We start from the raw sequence: 20197 nt of genomic DNA, 5'->3' as shown, positions 1-20197 counted from the left end.
TATAATTTATTCCACACTGCAGAAAATAATTGGTTGAATTACATACAGACTTAAAAATGATGGTGATTTAGGACATGATATGAAAAGACATTTTCTAATGGAATGTTTAATGCAACAAGAACTTACATGAGATTAATAGTTTATTAACTTCGAAGTCATACAATGGAAAGCATCTTTAAAGAACTTAGAATAAAGATGCATATTAGCTTTCTAAATTCAGGTAGTTCTGTAGACGAACAGGAATTAGAAGTGAAAATATTCCATTTGGGAGCATATTGTTGTTTAATAGTTGAGTCCTGATGGTTAGTCTGCAAAGATGTAATAGTTCACATGGATCTTTGTATCTTGTTGAAGGGATGTACTCCAACCAATTTGAAATAATTGGGCGCCTTCCTAAACTCAGCTGTGTCTGAAAAAAGAGGAAATATTTTACTTTTGTCATTTTACCTTTTGTCATTAGACTGATTCAAACTATTAATATTTTTAAAATTTCAATTTCAAAAAAGATATTAAATGTAACTCTTGTAACCTTTCTTCAGAGTGTTTCCACATAAGACAAATGTTGTATTTCCATTTTATTCTCATAATGATAAAGTTTTTTATAATACATAAGGATACAGCAAAATTATATCTATGACTAGGTAAGTTTTTAATGTTAGATGGTTCACACTTATATTTTATCAGCTTCCATCCTGGGGTCGTTATCAAAATTGTCATACACTAGAATTATCTGGGAGACTATATGAATGATCAATGCTCAGGTGTTATTCCAGAAATTTTGATTCTATTGGTTTGATGGACATAAACTGTAAATTCTGAAAGTTCCCTAGGTGGTTTCAACAAGTTTAGAGTAAAGGCTTCCCCAAATGTAAAGATCTATTTTCAGGAATTTGAGAAGGCATATGTTTAAGGACTTAGTTTTAGAGGCCTATTATCAATAGATTGACTTAAAAAAGCTATTGCCTATTACGAGATTTCTTTTTTCTAGTGGGTCCTTGTACTTCACAGGTTCTTTGACACTTTTACTGATTTACTTATATTTGTTTATATTCATTAATTATTCAATCAACTATAATGTGTCCTCAGTATTGGGATAGGTGCTTGGAATAATTGCTAGGATATGCAAGATAGGTGTTTGTGCTCAAAATGATCTAGGGGCTAGGGGCTAGGAGTGTAGCCTAGTAGTAGAGTGCTCACCTAGCATGCACAAAGCTCTGGGTTCAATTCCTTGATACCACATACACAGAAAAATCCAGAAATGGCACTATGGCTCAAGTGGCAGAATTTTAGCCCTCAGCAAAAGAAAAAATCCAAGGAAAATGCCCAGGCCCCGAGTTCAGGCCTCAGGACTGCCATAAAAGACCTAGGACTTAAAATATCTAAATATGTATTTCTAAAAAATATATATGCTATGGTACAGAAATATAGAAATGTAAAGAGGAGAGCAAAGTGTTATTCAAGCATTTTAATGAAATCCTTTCACTGAAGCAGGTGATTTTGGTCAACTCTATTCTGGTACTTTCCTACTATAGTGGTGACTTGGAAATAGTGTTTATGGAATCCATTGAAAATTGGTATGTTCTGTAATAATTATGCAGGACTAACACTGGGCAAGGACAGGCAACTAAATGAAGGTATGAAAACTTAGTTATTTTTGTTTTATATATGGATTGATAAAATAATTTTGCCTATTTTCTTACCATTTGTCCAGGTATTAGTATTCAGATGTTTACAAAGCAGCAGTGTTATACATCTTATGAGTTTATTCTCAAGTTACTATTTAGTATTGTTTTGTTGATTTGACTGGTTAAAATTCACAGGAGTAAACAGGCACCAGTGGCTCATGCCTGTAAACCTACCTATACTCAGGAGGCTGAGATCTGAGGAGCACAGTTTGAAGCCAGCCCTTGAGACTCATTGCAAATTTACCACTAGAAAGATCTGTGGTTCAACTGATAGAGTGCTAGCCTTGAGCAAAAAAAGCCTATGCCTTAGTCCAAGCTTCAGGACTGGCAATCAATCAGCTAATTTATCAATTTACAGGAATATTTTTATTAAGTAGGCATTTCTTCCTATGGACAGATATAATTTAGTATTATAACATAGTTAAATTTAGGGAGGATGGTAATTGACTAAAAGAGTTGATTCGTTTGTGTGTTCTTGGTTTGTTCCAAAAATGACAAATTAATCAGTGTGTATAACCTAAAGATTAATAATTATCTTTATTTTTGTCTCCACAGTTCATGCTAAAATTCATCAATATTTGAACCCAAACTTAGAGAACAATATTTTGCTTACCTCTATTTCTTTGATTGAAATGGTAGAAAGTACTCTGGAACATAGCATTAAACATGTTTTGGCATCTTCCTGAATATCAATTAACTCATGATCAACCATTATTCTCACTCTTGAAGGGTACAGCAATATTGTTAAGACAATGTTGATAGGGTTTTTCTCTCTTTCTAAGATCCCATATTGCAGGAGTATTTTTAAGATATTCGACTGTCTTGTCTGAGCTACATAAAGGAGAGGTGTGATGCCACTCAGTGGGCTTGGACAGTATACTGGTGTGAAAGTTCTGTGAATCAAGCAAAATAGAAGCTATTGACTATATAATTAAATGGGGTTAATACTGTAGTGGTAATGGGGAAATCATAACATACTCTTAAATACAAATAGGCTTAACATTTAATGTATACTTTCACATATGATGTAATTTGCCGGCATATAATATGTCTTAAAGAGAACTTTACACTGTATAAATTTAGACCAAACTCAAGGTTAAAAGAAAATTGTTACACAGTTAACCTCCCTTTGCCTTTGTAAAAATAAGCAAACCAAAAAAATTACAGTACATGAAGTTTTTCTTTCTTCAGATATAGCTGCTTTGTGTTTCTCATCTGATAAACCATACTGACTAGAAGAGCATTATAAAACTTGTGAAGCTCTGGAAAGTCTAAAATTGAAATGAAGGGAACATATTTCAGTTTATTAGTAGAATTATGTGATCATTTTGATATTTCTTTTATTCTCTATCCTATATCGCACATGAGCTTGAATAGAGGTTGCAGAGTAAATGAAAAAGGAATAAATGCAACTACTTTAAATCTAGCTTTTTATGTTAATAAAATTTGAAATTATGTTCACAGGCTTAAAAATATAAATTATAGCTGGGCACTGTAGCTCATGCCTGTAATCCTAGCTACTCAGAAGGCTGAGATCTGAGGATCAAGATTCAAAGCCAGCCCAGGCACAAAAATGACCTGAGACGCTTATCTCCAGTTAACCTCTAGAAAATGGGAAGTGTGGCTTGGCTCAAGGGTAAGGTGGTAGCCTTAGGCTGAAGAGCTCAGGGACAATGCCCAGGCCCATGGGTAGGGTGGAAGCCTTGGGCTGAAGAGCTCAGGGACAGTGCCCAGGCTGAGTTCGAGTTCAAGCCCCATGACCCACAAAAAAATTACAATGAGGTGCCTCAGAGGCAAAGTTTTGATTTCTTTTATCAAGAATAAAGTGAAATTTCCTCTAGTTAGCCTGGACTACATAGTGAAATTCAACACCAGTCTGGCTTACACAGAGAATCTATTTCAAAAACAAAACAAAACTCTTTTTCTTAGGGTACCACTTAATGGCTAGACTTGAAATATTCTCCCCACCTCATGCAGAAAAGAAAAGCTTAGTTTTTCTAAAGTTATATTGTACTATTCATGTCTCCTTAAAATAGGCTTTTGTGCTTACTATTGAGTTTGTTATGTGAATGTCAACACAGTATTGTCTGACCAAAGGGAATTTTATACTAATAAGTCTTAATTTTTCCAGACATGATTTTTATTAATTTTTACCTCTTAAATTAGCTTGACTGATCTAATATATTTTGTACAATAGCACAAGAAGTGTTAGTATTGGGGGCTGAGAATTTGGCCTAATGGTAGAGTGCTTGCCTGTCATTCATGAAGACTAGGGTTCGATTCCTCAGCACCACATACCTAGAAAAAGCTGAAAGTGGTGCTGAGACTCAAGTGGTAGAGCTCTAGCCTTGAGAAAGCCCAAGGACAGTGTTCAGGTCCTGTGTTCAAACCCCAGGAGAGGCAAAAAAGAAAGGAAGGAAGGAAGAAAAGTGTATTCATTTTAGATAACTCTGCGGAGTAAGAAGAGAATGTTAAGATTGTTATGTATCTAAATGAGATGGAGAAAGCATGCATAATAGTGCAAAACTGGGGACTCTTTTGGTTCTCCTTTCTAGCTATGTGATCTTGAATATGTCAGTCTCCCAGGTTGTTTTTATCATCTATTATTAATTTACTCATTCCTTCATTAATTACTTACTTGTCTAGAGCAGATGACTATATTGAGATAAAAGTTGCAGTCCTTGGGCTGGGAGTTTGGCATAGTGGTTAAAGTGCTTGCCTAGCATGCATGAGGACCTGGGTTCGATTCCTTGGTACCACATACATAGAAAAAAGCTGGAAGTGGTGCTGAGGCTCAAGTGGTAGAGCTCTAGCCTTGAGAAAGTCCAAGGACAGTGCTCAGGCCCTGAGCTCAAGCCCAGGACTGGCAAAAAAAAAAAAAAAAAAAAAAGAAAAAGAAAAAGTTGCAGTCCTTGTATATTATCAAGGAAATTAGACAATTCAATATAATAAATATAAGAGAATAATCCCTCTGACAGTATGCTGGAAGTACCCTAGAAGCATTGAGGAGGACAAAATACTCCCTCAAAAAATGATTTCCTGTGAACTGAGACTTGAGGGACTAGTTGGTGTTTTCCATTTAGAAGATTAGGACTAGATCACTGTTATGTTATATAAACATTATGTTATATAAATGTATTGCATTAAGTGAGTTGTTTTCAGACTGTCTTATAGACAGTTAATTATGATCCCTTAAAAGATCATCTCTGGTCAAAGTTAATCTTAGGGCTCTAGAGACATTCTTCCTAATGAGTCCCTAGTCAGGAGCTCTACTCCCTAGACCAGCACCATTAGAGCTTATCTCCAAAACTTCATTTCACTCTGTTATGCCAGAAAACTATAATCTAAAGGAATAGTCTGGTGTGGTGCAAAGTAACTTAGGCCCTGCCTTAATTTCCCTACTGGCATATGTACATATGTGTCTGTCTGTCTACCTGCCTATGTACATTTTTTTCCTTGAAAATAATCTTTGTCCTTTTCATTTTTTTTTCACATACACTTCCAACACATACCAAATTAAACTCAAGGTACTTCTTTTACATTACACATTATAGGCACACAGTATTACAAAACATTACTACATCTACCTTTCACATTGTTTCATTGCATGTATTCTAAACTTCACAGACAATCCTAGCTTTATGGAAGAATTTTCCTAATAAACTTCTGTGAAGTCAATTGTCCTAAACTCACTCTTCTTCCACCCTATAAATTCTTACCATTTTGAAAAATCTATGTAATATCTTTAAACTTCTGCTTTTCATCTTCAAAGTAAATTATTGAATAGCATGATTTTTACAACTTCAGCCTCAGTGGCTTAGAAGGGCCGTAATTTCTATTGACTTGGGTTACAACTGTAACTCTGAGAACCTAGAACAATGCCAAGCTCACAGGCAGCAATCAAACATTTATTTCAAACTTGTTTTTAATCCAAATAAGATTGTGGGTCATATGTTTTCATTTAAAATTTTCAGATTCAATGTAATTCATTTATCTCATAGTTCTTTTTTTCTTTTTTAATTGTAATTAATAGAAGGGTAAGAGTTATATTTGCAAGATAGAAGGTGCATTACTTCACACACATTGATTCCCCTTCTCATGTTTTTGACCCCATTTCTCTACCCCCACCCCTCCCCTCATCTTGTTTTCCCCCTTCCATTTCCTATTTCAAATAAACAAACATATACACAATATGCCACATAACAAGGTAAGGTACTGTAACAATATGAGAATAACCAAGAGACAACAGAGATGAGAAATAACATAATATATTAAGAACAACAATCACACTTTTATATAGCTCCTGTTTCCATATCCTGGAGGTCCTTTCATTTAGCCTCATCCTATATGGCCTTTTGTATCTAGGTTTTGCTCTATTGTAAATCTGTGTTAGCAGAGTCCAAGGTTTGTACTAATTATTACAAATGAGGGAAACCATTAAGCCTATGTTCTTTTGGGTCTGGCTTACTTCACTTAATATGACTTTTTACAACTCCATTTCCTTACAAATGGGGCGATGTCGTTCATTCTGATGGCAGCATAGAATTCCATTGTGTATAAATACCACAGCTTGATCCGATCATCAACTGAGGGACATCTGGGTTGGTTCAATATCTTTGCTATGGTAAATAGTGCTGCAATAAACATCGTTGTGCTAGTGTCTTTAGTATGTCCTTGTTTCTGGGTAAATGCAAAGTAGTGGAATTGCTGGGTCTTAGGGGAACTCTACATTTAGTCTTTTGAAGAAATGCCCTAATACTTTCCCTAGTGGTTTGAATACATCTCATAGTTCTTAAAGTATTTCACCTAGCTTTATAAGTCCACACTGTAAATGGTCATTGTTAAGTTGTATAGATAAAAGATAGTTAGCAAATATTAAAATTTACATTACCTTTAGAAAGTATTAAAAGAGTATTGAAAAATGTTGAAAACATGACTAAAACTCAAATAGATTTAAATGACTTTTAAAAGTGTAATATATAAATGACAAATGATTAATCTTCATGTTTAAAAATGTATAGTATGATAAACCAAAAATTGCTTAATGGGTACTGACAGTTAATTATAACAATATTTATGTGAATGGTGTGAGGCAAGCAAAGCAAGAATCAGTTTTTAAATGTGAGGTTAATGAACTGAACCTTGCATCTGAAAACCTGTCATCTGTGCTTATGAAATGGGGCATAATATTTCCATGTCGACATTCAGAGGGTGATTTAGTTTTGTAGCTATAATTACATCTGATTTTTCTACACATTCTCCCTTGATTTCTAATAGCTAGCTCTCCTAAATAATTTTGTATCTGTGATATTTAATGCAGTAGACTTCCTTGCAGCCATGCTTTCCTTTTACTTGGTCAGACTTGTCTTCAAATTACCCATCAGTCTTTTTGTACTACATTGGCTCTTCTTTCTCTGCCTTCAATGCCAACATGTACACTGCCTCCTGACCAGTGTTCATTTGACTCTCCTCAGGCCATTTCATTCATGACCTTAACTCCCAGCTACTGTTAGCTCATTTATTCCAACAAAGAGCAAACACATTCTATATTCCAGATACTGTTTTAGATGTTTGCAATGTCAGTGGGAAAAATTAAAACCCCTGTCATCTTGGTTATGTTATCATGTGGGATGATTAACAGTAAAGGATGAACATCACACACAAATAGATTTTATAAAGCTAGACAAATTTAAATACTGTGAAAAAATAAACTAGAGAAGTGGAATGTAGCGATTCTGGGAGGTACTTTAGTGGCGCTTTCTGATTTTAAATAAAGTGGTACTATTAGTTGGTTTCTGGATAGAGACTAAAAGGAAGCACAGAAGTTAACCGTGTGATTATTTAAAGATAAAAATATAGGCAAGTGTGGCTACAGTGGTGAAGAAAGAACAAGGGAGTCAAAGTAACTGAAAAGTGGAAATTAGCAGGATATGGGACAGAGAAGATGGGATGTCAAATATGCACTAGTCACTTTTCACTCTAAAAGAGATGTATGACTCACTGAAGTTTGGGGTAGAAAAGTAGCATGATCTATCCTTTGTTGATAATTTTTTTGGGACACAGGGACACCTGTGTCACCTGGACAGGGTGATAGCATTGGTTTTGGCCATACTATATAAATTGCTTGTCCTTGCAACCAAAACTTACCCTACAAATTAGATGTTGATATAAGAGAATAATGCTATATAAAAGAATGGCACTGTATATCTATCCACACACTGAACATGTTTGCCTGTGTATGACTTAGGCAGTTCACATGTCCAAAATTGACTTTGTAGGTCACTTGTAACATTTTTTTTTAAGTTTGTCAAGTGATCATAAGGGTAAGTTAAACAATGTCCCTTCAGTATGATGAAAGAGGCCTTCCAGATGTGATTAAAATAAAGATCTTGAAATGAGAAGAGAGCATACTGTAGTCAAAGAAGGAGGGAAGGTGGCACCTAGTGCTGGCTTTGAAGGTGGAGAAATATGAGTGAGAAATGTGGGGAAGGAAACAAATTCTCCTCTAAAGCCTCCACAAGGAACAGACCTGCTGAAATTTTGATTTTAGTTCCATCAGAGATATTGTAGGGATCTCTTCTCAAGATGGCAGTCTCCACAATGATGGATGCCCAGGCAGTACACAGGACCCTTGGACAGCCAATTGCTTTTGTCATAAAAACTCTTTGGACCTCAGCAGCTAATGAGCTGAGAGAACACATTGCACAGTTTGGTCATCTATGAAAGTGCACCTACCATACCTTTTGACAAAGATACTGGCTTTCACAGCAGTCTGAGTTGGATTCAGTATTCCTCAGAAGAATTTCAGAATGCAACACACCAGGAAAATCATAGTATTGATGGATTAAAGCTCCATGTTGAAGATAAATATTTTTTTGGAGAGGGAATTGGTCATTGGGCTTGAACACTGGGCTTGGGCACTGTCCCTGAGCTCTTCAGCCCAAGGCTAGTGCTCTACGACTTGAGCCACAGTGCCACTTCCAGAAAAATGTTTTTGAGTAATTATTATTCATTAAACAAAGCAAATATAACTGAAAAAGTTATTTATATGTCTAATTTCCAGAACTATAAAATAACAAATTTATACTGTTATCAGTCATTAAGTTTGTGGCAAATTGTTTTAACAGCAACAGGAAACTAACACAATAAACCAACCAGCCTCAAAATTCACACATCTGAAGACCAAGTCTTTCCTCTCTTTGATTCTCCACTTCTAATCATTTATCATGCATTACTATTCTACTTTAAAATATATCTATTGCTCCAGTTGCTACTGATTGAGGTTAAGATTTAATTTTAACTTGAGACAGTTGTGATGTCAAAAGATTTCATGAAGAAGGAAGATAGTGGTGAAGCAGATTAGTTCTCTCTTCAAAATTATTATAAACAACATTTACATAAATATGCTGTGCAAATTAAACTTCTAATCAAATCATCTTCTAATTATTCCTATAGAAATTCTGGGTTGATAAAAGAAATGCAAATCAAAACAACTTTGAGGTTCCACTTCACTCCAGTAAGAATGGTCATTATCAAGAAATCTAATAACAGATGCTGGATGGGATGTGGCCAGGAGGGATCACCACTACACTATTGATGGGAATGCAAACTCATTCAAACACTATGGAAAGCAGTATGACAATTCCTCAAATGACTGACATAGAGCTACTCTATGACCCAGCAATCCCATTCCTTGGCATTTACCCAAACGTCCAGAAACAAGGACATACTAAAGACACTAGCACAGCGATGTTCTCTGCAGCACTATTTACCATAGTGAAGATAAGGAACCAACCCAGATGCCCTTCAGTAGATGAATGGATCAAGAAGATGTGGTACTTATACACAATGGAATTTTTAAGGAAATGGAAGAGTTGTAAAAAAGTCATATTAAGTGAAGTAAGCCAGACCCAAAGGAACATAGGCTCAATGGTTTCCTTCATTTGTAATAATTAGCACACATCTAGAACTCTCCTAGCAGAGGATTACAATAGCTCAAAACCTAGGAATACAAGGTCATATAGGATGAGACTGAATGAAAGGAACTCTAGGATATGGAAACAAGCGGATTATCTTGTGTGATTATTGGTTTTTTTTTGTTTTTTGTTTTTTTGGCCAGCCCTAATCTTGAGTTCAGGGCCTGAGCAGTGTCCTTGGACTTTCTCAAGGCTAGAGCTCTACCACTAGAGCCTCAGCACCACTTCTGGCTTTTTTCTATGTATGTGGTCCCGAGGAATTGAATCCGGGTCTTCGTGCATGCTATGCAAGCACTCTACCACTAGGCCAAACTCCCGGCCCGAGATTATTGTTCATAAGGTGCTATGTTATTTCTCTTCTCCTTGTTGTCCTTTGGTTAATCTCATACTGTTACTATCTGACATTGTTACTTGGTATATTGTACATGTGTTTATTTGTTTATTTGAAATAGGAGAGGGAAGGGGGGAAAACAAGATGAGGGCAGGGGGTGGAGGAGGGAAATGGGGACAAAACATGAGAAGAGGTATCAGTGTGTGAGAAGTAATTGACCTACTACCCGGTGAATGTAACTGTACCCCTCAATACACTATCCTGACAATAAGAAAGAACACAAAAAATTTTCTTAATAAGCACCAAGATACAGAAAAAAATCAGAGACAGGCTGGATAAGTGGGACTACATTAAACTGCAGAGCTTCTGAATGGCAAAGGACATAGCTACTAAATTAATTAGGAAGCCTACAGAATGGGAGAAGATTTTAAATAACCATACAATGGACAAAGGCCTCATATCTAAAATATATCAACAGCTCAAAAAATTGAATCACTCCAAAACTAATCTCCAAAGTAAGAGCCATCCTATTAAAAGATGAGCCAAAGATTTAAAGAGAGTCTTCTCTGAAGAAGAAATAAAAATGGCCTATAGATCTTTACCAAACACATTCTATGAAGCCAGTATAACCCTCATCCCCAAACCAGACAGAGATTCATCAAAGAAAGAGAACTATAGACCCATTTCTTTGATGAACATTGATGCAAAACTTCTTAACAAAATACTGGCCAACCGTCTACAACAACTCATCAAAAAAATTATACACTATGATCAAACAGGATTCATCACAGGGAGGCAAAACTGGTTCAACATATGCAAATCAATTAATATAATTCAATACATCAACAGAAGCAAGGACAAAAATCACATGATTGTCTCAATAGATGCAGAAAAGGCATTTGGCAAGATCCAACACCCCTTTATGTTAAAAGTTCTGGGGAAACTAGGAATCCATGGAACATTCCTCAGTATAATAAAGGCTGTGTATCACAAACCCACAGCTAGTATTATACTTAATGGTGAAAAGCTAAAGCCATTCCCTCTAAAATCAGGAACAAGACAAGGATGCCCACTCTCTCCATTCCTCTTTAATATAGTATTAGAATTCCTAGCCAGTACAATAAGGCAAGAAGCAAGCAGAAAAGGGATCCAAATAGGGAAAGAGGAAGTAAAACTTTCCCTCTTTGCAGATGACATGATCCTGTATTTAAAGAATCTTATAGACTCCACTCCCAAGCTCCTTGAGCTGATTCAAAACTTTGGAAGGGTAGCAGGGTATAAAATTAACCCTCAAAAATCATCTGCCTTCCTCTATGCTAACAGTGAGAGGAATGAGGCAACAATCAGGAAAGCAACTCCTTTTGCAATAGCCTCAAAGAAAATAAAGTACCTAGGAATTACCTTAACTAAGAATGTAAAGGACGTTTTTGATGAAAACTTTAAAACCCTGAAAAAGGAAATTAAAGCAGAACTGAGGAAATGGAAAAACCTCCCATGCTCCTGGATTGGAAGAATCAACATCGTGAAAATGGCAATCTTGCCAAGGGCTATCTACAAATTCAATGCAATACCCATCAATATCCCAATGTCATTCTTTAAAGAAATAGAAGAGGCAACCCAAAATTTCAGATGGAATAATAAAAGACCCCATATAGCAAAACTACTTCTTAGCAGAAAGAACAGCGCAGGAGGAATTTCAATACCAAACTTTAGACTATTACAGAGCTATAATTATCAAAACACCTTGGTACTGGCACAGGAACAGGCCTGAAGACCAATGGAATAGAACTGAGGACCCAGATATTAAACCACAGACCTATGGCCACCTAATCTTTGACAAGGGAACCAAAAAAATAGAATGGAAGAAAGACAGCCTCTTCAAAAAGTGGTGCTGCAGAACTGGTTAAGCACCTGCAGAAAACTAAAGTTAGATCCTTCTTTGTCACCCTGCACTAGAATTAACTCCAAATGGATCAAAGACCTGGAGGTAAAAGCTGACACTGAAAACTTTACAAGAAGGAATAGGAGATACACTAGGCCACCTTAGCACAGGTCAAAACTTTCTTAATAAGGACCAAGAAACACAACAAATCAGAGAAAGGCTGGATAAGTGGGACTGCATTAAACTGCAGAGCTTTTGTATGGCAAAGGACATAGCTAGTAAACTAATTAGGAAGCCTACAGAATGGGAGAAGATCTTCACCAACCATACAGTGGACAAAGGCCTCATATCTAAAATATATCAACAGCTCAAAAAATTGAATCATTCCAAAACTAATCTCCAAAGTAACAACCATCCCATTAAAAAATGGGCCAAAGACTTAAAGAGAGTCTTCTCTGAAGAAGAAACAAAAATGGCCTATAGACACATGAAGAAATGCTCAACATCTCTGGTCATAAAAGAAATGCAAATTAAAACAACTCTAAGATTCCACCTCACACCAGTTAGAATGGCCAGGATCAAGAAAACTAATAATAACAAGATGCTGGAGAGGATGTGGCCAGGAGGGATCACTACTACATAGTTGGTGGGAGTGCAAACTCGTTCAACCACTATGGAAAGCAGTATGGCAGTGCCTCAAAAGGCTAAACATAGAGCTCCCCTATGACCCAGCAATTCCACTACTTGGCATTTACCCAATTGTCCACAAACAAGGATATACTAAATCCACTAGCACAATGATGTTCACTGAAGCCCTATTTACCATAGCAAAGATATGGAACCACCTCAGATGTCCCTCAATTGATGAGTGATTCAACAAGATGTGGTATTTGTACACAATGGAATTCTACGCTGCTGTCAGAAAGAATGACATCTCCCCATTTGTAAGGAAATGGAAAGACTTAGAAAAAATATTAAGTGAACTAAGCCAGAATCAAAGGAACATAGGGTCAATGGTTTCCCTCATTTGTCATAATCAGTAGAAACCTTGGGCTTTCAAAGCAGAGATTTGCAATGGGGCAAAACCTCGTTATCTAAGGCCATACAATATGACGCTAAATGAAAGGACCTCTAGGATATAGAAACAAAAGCCATATAATGAGTGATTGTTGTTCTTAATGTACTATGTTATCTCTCATCTCTTTTGCTGTCCCTTGGTTATCTTACATTGTTACAGTATCTCACTTTGTTATCTGATATATTGGATATATATTTGGTTATTTGAAATTGGATAGGGAAGGGGGTAAAACAAAATGAGGGGTGGCTTGGGGGGGAGGGAAATGGGGATCAAGACATGAGAAATGGTATCAATGTATGTGAATTAATGCACCTTCTATCTGGCGAATGTAATGTAACCCTTCTATTAATTATAATAAAAAATATATGAAAAAATGGCCTATCAATGGTTTCCCTCATTTGTTATAACCAGTAGAAACCTTGGGCTCTACTATCAGAGATCTGCAATAGAGCAAAACCTTGATACATAAGGCCATATAATATGAAGCTAATTGAAAGGACCTCCAGGATACTGAAACAAAAGCTATATAACGAATGATTGTTGTCCTTAATGTACTATGTTATCTCTCATCTCCTTTGCTGTCCCTTGGGTATCTCATGTTGTTACAGTACCTCACTCTGTTATCTGATATATTAAATTTATTTGTATTTGATTATTTGAAATTTGATAGGGAAGGGGGGAAAACCAAGATGGGGGGGTGGGGGGGAGGGTAAAAGGTACTAAGACATGTGAAAGGGTATCAATGTATGTGAATTAATGCACCTCTATATGGCAAATATCATGTAACCCTTTTATTAATTACAATAAAAAAATAAAAAAAAAACAAAAAAACAAAGCAAAAAAAAAAAAGAAAAAAATGGCCTATAGACTCATGAAGAAATACTCGACTTCTCTGGTCATAAAAGAAATACAAATCAAAACAACAAAGATTCCACCTCACTCCAGTTAGAATGGCCAGGATCAAGAAAACTAATAATAACAAGATGCTGGTGGGGATGTGGCCAGGAGGGATCTATTGGTGAGAATGCAAACTCGTTCAATCACTATGGAAAGCAGTATGGCAGTTCCTCAAAAAACTAAACATAGAGCTCCCCTATGACCCAGCAATTCCACAACTTGGCATTTACCCAATCATCGAGAAACAGGGACAGACTAAATCCACTAGCACAGCGATGTTCATTGAAGCAGTATTTACCATAGGAAAGATATGGATCCAACCCAGATGTGCCTCAGTTGATGAGTGGATCAACAAGATGTGGTATTTGTACACAATGGAATTCTATGCTGCTGTCAGAAAGAATGACATCACCCCATTTGTAAGGAAATGGAAAGACTTAGAAAAAATCATATTAAGTGAAGTAAGCCAGACTCAAAGGAACATAGGCTCAATGGTTTCCCTCATTTGTCATAATCAGTAGAAACCTTAGGTTCTCCTAGCAGAGATTTACAATAGAACAAAATCTAGTGACATAAGACTGAATACTATGACACTAAACCTAAGGACCTCCAGGATAAGGAAACAAAAGTCCTTGAACTCAGAGCCTGAGCTCTGTCCTTGGGCTTCCCTCAAGGTTAGCACTCTACTGCTTGAACCACAAGTTCTCTTTTTTTTTTTTTTTTCTGTGTATATGGTACTAAGGAATCGAACTCAGGTATTCGTAATTGCTAGGCAAGCACTCTACCTCTAAGCCAAACTCCCAGCCATGTAAGTACATTTTGTTGTTGTTGCTGTTTTGTAATTTTCACTAACTGCTATGTGAGACCTCCAAAGTCAGCAACTTGCAAACTCTTTGTTAAGTCCAACCAATATCAGTACCTCTTACTGGAAAATGTTGCTTTAATTGAATGACTTTTCAACTACTTATAATTTGTTTTCAGCAATTCTGGGGTATGAACTTAGGGTTTCACAATTGCTATACAGCCACTCTACTGTCTGAAGCATGCCTCCAGCAATGACATTTGAATGTTCGTTGCAGGTATGTTGTAAAAAATGGAAACAAGTTCCTTTCAGTCATTTATTGTCTCTTCTACCCCAGGGATTATGTTAACACATCATTATTATAATTGAGAAGTTATCAATTTGGAGTGTATACATGAGGGGTGAAAAAGAAAGATGCCATTATATGAATAAAAGGTAGCAGTTAGAATAATTAATGTAGTCATTATGAAGACAAATACTGTATAGGTTTTCATGTGTAAGAGAAAATCAGGTACATTTTGTTCTTTATAACTATAGGCATAGAAATGAAAGACATGGAGATAGATGTGGATATGCTCTGAGACTGGAGAACCAGAACTATATCAAAATTCACTTCATAATTTAATAAAAACACTTTTTGAACATTTGCTATGTATCAGGCATAGTTTTAGGCACTGAAGAGTCAATGAAGATTCCTGTTCTCATAGAGCTTACTTTTAAGTGAGGGTAAATGTTGAATATATAAACAACAAATTAAAAAATGAGTGACTAGTGCTGTGCAGAGAATGAAAATAAAATGCTGATAAGCACTGTCTAGCTTTTCTACCTTAGGTCACTAGGAAAGTTATCGCTGAAAGCTGATGTTTACACTGATGGATCTGGTAGGCAGGAAGCTTCCCTACGATGATGGATATGGGGGAAAGTGATTTTTAAGCCATGGAAGCAGTTATAAGGCCTTAACACAGGAAAAAATTTTAGGATATTTTACAAAATAGGGGTTTGCTAGGATATAATATAGTGGTCAAAAGGGAGAGTAAGGAGACTAGAGAGGAATTGGGGGTCATTCATGTAGGGCTTTGTAAAAAGGGGTGTTTTTTGATACATTTATAGGGGCTAAACCTTGAAACAGTTTCATTCTGGGCATTAAGAGCTACTTTATGTTTTAAAAATACTGTTCAGATGTCCAGTTTGAGTAGATTATATAGGTTGTAAGGGAAAAGTAAAAGCTGAAAAGATTTTTAAGAATCTATTGCTGATGTCTAGGTAAGAAATGATGGTAGCTTCACCTGGGATAGATGAAAATAAAAATTAGGACATGGCTTGGAGTTAGTCAAAATAATTGTCTCCCTGTGTGCTCAAATCTGTCTTCATTTTCCCTACTTCTATGCCTGTAGCTACAGAGAACAAAATCTACCTGGCTTCCTTTTCCACATGGAAACCTATACAATATTTGAGTATAGCTCTTATGTCTTCATAATGACCACATTAATTATTATATTACTGCTATCTTTTATTGCTATAACAACATCTTTTTGGTCATCCCTCCTTTATACACTACCGTTTGATAACTTTCCTATTATAATAATGCTGTGTTTACATAATCCTTAGAGTAGAAGAGATTTCAAGGAAAGAATAGACTCCAGATTAAATCACAGATTTCTGGTGTCAGCAATGGAATAGAGCAACAAGGGCTATTAATAAGACTGAAATTTCGGGGAAAGGATATTATTGGTAGAGAGCTGGATGAATTAGCTCAGTGTTCTGTTTTGTTTCTGTTAGGTTTGATATGCCATGCTGCAATGAAGATTAGACAGCAGAGGGAGTCTGAAGCTCAAGAAAAGTCAGGGCCAACATCTCTGGTCATAAAAGAAATGCAAATCAAAACAACTCCAAGATTCCACCTCACTCCAGTTAGAATGGCCAGGATCAGGAAAAGAATATCAACAGATGCTGGAGGGGATGTGGCCAGGAGGGATCACTACTACACTGCTGGACTGTTGGTGGGAGTGCAAACTCGTACAACCACTATGGAAAGCAGTATGGCAGTGCATCAAAGGGCTAAACATAGAGCTCCCTTATGACCCAGCAATTCCACTACTTGGCATTTACCCAACCATCCAGAAACTAGGGCATACTAAATCCACTACCACAACAATGTTCATTGCAACATTATTCACCATAGCAAAAAAATGGAACCAACCTAGATGTCCCTCAGTTGATGAGTGGATCAACAAGTGGTATTTGTGGTATTTGTACACAATGGAATTCTATGCTGCTGTCAGAAAGAATGACATCGCCCCATTTGTTAGGAAATGGAAAGTCTTAGAAAAAATCATATCAAGTGAAGTAAGCCAGACTCAAAGGAACTTATGCTCAATGGTTTCCCTCATTTGTCATAATCAGTAGAAACCTTGGGCTCTACTCGCAGAGATCTGCAATAGAGCAAAACCTTGATACATAAGGCCATATAGTATGAAGCTATTTGAAAGGACCTCCAGGATATAGAAACAAAAGCCATATAATAAATGTTTGTTGTCCTTAATGTACTATGTTATCTCTCATCTCTTTTGCTGTCCCTTGATTATCTCATATTGTTACAGTATCTCACTTTGTTATCTGATATATTGGATTTATTTTTATTTGGTTATTTGAAATTTGATAGGGAAGGGGGGAAAACCAAGACAGGGGGGATGGAGGGGAGGGTAATAGGGACCAAGACATGTAAAAGGGTATCACTATATGTGAATTAATGCACCTTATGTCTGGCAAATATCATGTAACCCTTTTACTAATTACAATAAATATATATATATAAATTAAAAAAAAGAAAAGTCAGGGCCACAAACAGAGATTTGTGATATATATATATATATATGTACACACACACACACACACACACAGCACACACACACATATATACATAATTTTGCAACTGGATAAATCATTCCAGCAAACTGAACATGAAGGAAATAAGATCCATGCAAAAAAGTAACTCTTGTGAGGAAACAGTTAACCCACTGGTGGTATAGTTCAAGCACAGATGTGAGAACCATCACAGATGTCCTGCAAGAGGTTGCTGCTATAATAAAGATTTGCCAATAAATTCTTAGGCTCTGTTCACATCTAAAATTCTGTGATTCTGAAAGTTCTAAATAATGTGATAAGTAGAATTGGCTGGTAATGAGTTTGACCTTGTGAATGAATCTAAGTCAAAATTTATTACTTTAAAATCTGTCTCTTAACCAGCTATTAATTGGACCTGAAGATGTAGATAGCCAAGTTGAAGAGGGCTTGCTAAGGTCCTGCATTCAACCACCAGCACTATACACACAAGCAAAAAAGCTGTTAAGGAATTTTTCCTTCAAATCTTTTCTCTTTCCTTCATTTGTTTTCATTTATTTGATTCTCTCCTTTATTCCATTTTTATTTCTCATGGGCCTTCCAAGGCACATAGGCATTACTTACCCCAGCTTTTGACACTATGAATCCTTGCTACAGTTCTGAATATAATAGTAGCTTAAAACAACAAAAAGTGCTAATTAGATGGTTGTTGATATTTCCAAACCATAGCTCTTGTTTTATGCACTTGAATAATCATTAAGAAACATAATACATAATAATAATACATCACGAAGGAACATATACTCAAAAAGCACTGTGAAACAAAATCAGCAAATGTCTCTGCTCTTTGCAGAACCTGTCTACTGTTCCTATCTGTCTCCTGCACACCAGATTGTGCCCATGTGTGTAACATACTGCTGCCTGCATGATGTGAGCAATATCGACAGCCTTGAATGAGCAAATGCACATCTGGTCTAATCAAACTAATACCTGAATCCAACAAATGAATTGAGTTACAGCAAGGAAATAACTTGGGAATCTATGTCACAGACTCTACAAGGAGATCACAAGGCATGTATTTTTAGCAAACTGACATTTGGACTGTAAAAATTTGGCTCTATGCTCACTGCAGAAGGTCCTTGACTCTCATTGTGCTCAATTGTGGAAAATGTGGGGTCAACTTTAACAATATTTAATGTTAAACAGAACTGTTTTTAATAAGCTTAAAAAGTTTTAAAACATTTAATAAGTTTCAATACTATTCTAAGTGAAGATTGGAAGGCATGTACTATACTCATAAGTCAGCATGTTGAAGGAAATCACATTTGTACAATTCAGTAAAAAAAGTAAAAAAATTTAAAAATACAGTGAAGATATAGATGCATTGTCAGTGCAAAAAGTCAACATATTATGTATACACAGACATACAACTTCAATGTATGCAAAAATAAGAGGTCATAGTATTACAGAAAACAGTATCTTTGTATAGTTAGGAAAACATATCAATTTTTAAAACCTATATTTTTCATTTACTTTACTATAAACCTATATTTTTAACATTGCATTTCCTTGAACACTAATATGTAAGTTGTATATGCAAGAATGCAAATAAATAATTGGTATTATAATGTACATGCAATTAAAACATTATTGTACATACAATTCAAGAATACAAGAGTAAACTATTGAGCAATTAAGTCAGTATTTGTTGTTCTTACATGACCACAGTATTTACTACTTTTTGAAAAAAGGAGTACTATATTCTTACAAGGATAAGCTTGTTACTCTATTGTAAAAACAATTGAGATTATTACCTCCATATCAGTGCCAGATTACAGCTTCTGTCTTGAACATAGTCTTTGGTCTTTTTGAGAAGCAATTCCACAAAGTCAGGATTACCTTTTCTGGCAAAAACCCAGTAGAGAATTGTATTCACACATATTTCAGTAAATTCAAGATTAAAATTTAGTTCAAAACGGTATCCTGATTTTTCCACAAATGCGATATAATCTGTGAGTAGTATGTCAAACCCATCAAGGTCGACATACCTCAGAATTTTTGCCAGTGTTCGGTAAATCCTAGGTTCATAACAATGATATCCCCACTGACCCAAAAACTGCAAGGATGGTCGCTTAACAATTTTTTCAATGAGATTGCAGAATATATTGCCTCTTGGAAAAGAAGTCTTTCGACATAGTTTAGAAGATTTACTCATTGCTTCTTAAGGCACAATGTAGAAACAAAATCACTGATAGTCATACTCTATCCCTTCCGTTCCATATTTTGATAATGTGGTAAGCTTTACAAGCAGAAAGTGCCCTTTAAGCTGCATGCAGAAAAAAGCATACACATTATTACCAGGACTTACTGGATGACATCATAATAGATGAAGATCTGTCATCAGCATAGGTCAGAAATTTGGGATATTATATGTAACTTGGAGACATTTGAGAGAGAGAGAGAGACACTGGACAAATGGTAGGCAGGAGAGCTAAACTATAATATTTTTAACTTTCCAAAAATTCAGCTTGGTCTCTTTGTGTGTTTCTCAAGTGTTGAAAGTATAGATAATATATTAGATTAATGATAAACATGGATTATTCACTTTAAACTATCATTTAAGCCCAGGTAGACTAATGATACTGTTATCATGTTCTTCATGAATTCCTCTTGTCAATTACCATATATTATTTATCTATTTTATA

At 35.9% G+C, this 20197-nt stretch overlaps 1 protein-coding gene across 1 annotated transcript; it reads right to left on the bottom strand.

The window, feature by feature from the left end:
- Positions 1–99: 99 nt before the first annotated feature.
- Asb17 (ankyrin repeat and SOCS box containing 17) lies at positions 100–19850 on the bottom strand. The gene is made up of 3 exons (XM_090333714.1): positions 19307–19850; positions 2299–2578; positions 100–409 (listed from the first exon to the last, which is right to left on the bottom strand). The coding sequence occupies exons 1-3, from the start codon at positions 19705–19707 to the stop codon at positions 203–205; spliced, it is 888 nt and encodes a 295-aa protein (XP_090189840.1). The 5' UTR covers positions 19708–19850; the 3' UTR covers positions 100–202.
- Positions 19851–20197: the final 347 nt, after the last annotated feature.

The sequence above is a fragment of the Megascapheus bottae genome, chromosome 6, assembly GCF_031878675.1.
Source record: "Megascapheus bottae isolate mThoBot1 chromosome 6, mThoBot2.hap1, whole genome shotgun sequence".
Classification (NCBI taxonomy): Eukaryota; Metazoa; Chordata; class Mammalia; order Rodentia; family Geomyidae; genus Megascapheus; species Megascapheus bottae.
Note: the sequence above shows the minus strand (reverse complement) of the source record. Positions and strands in the feature narration are given on the sequence as shown.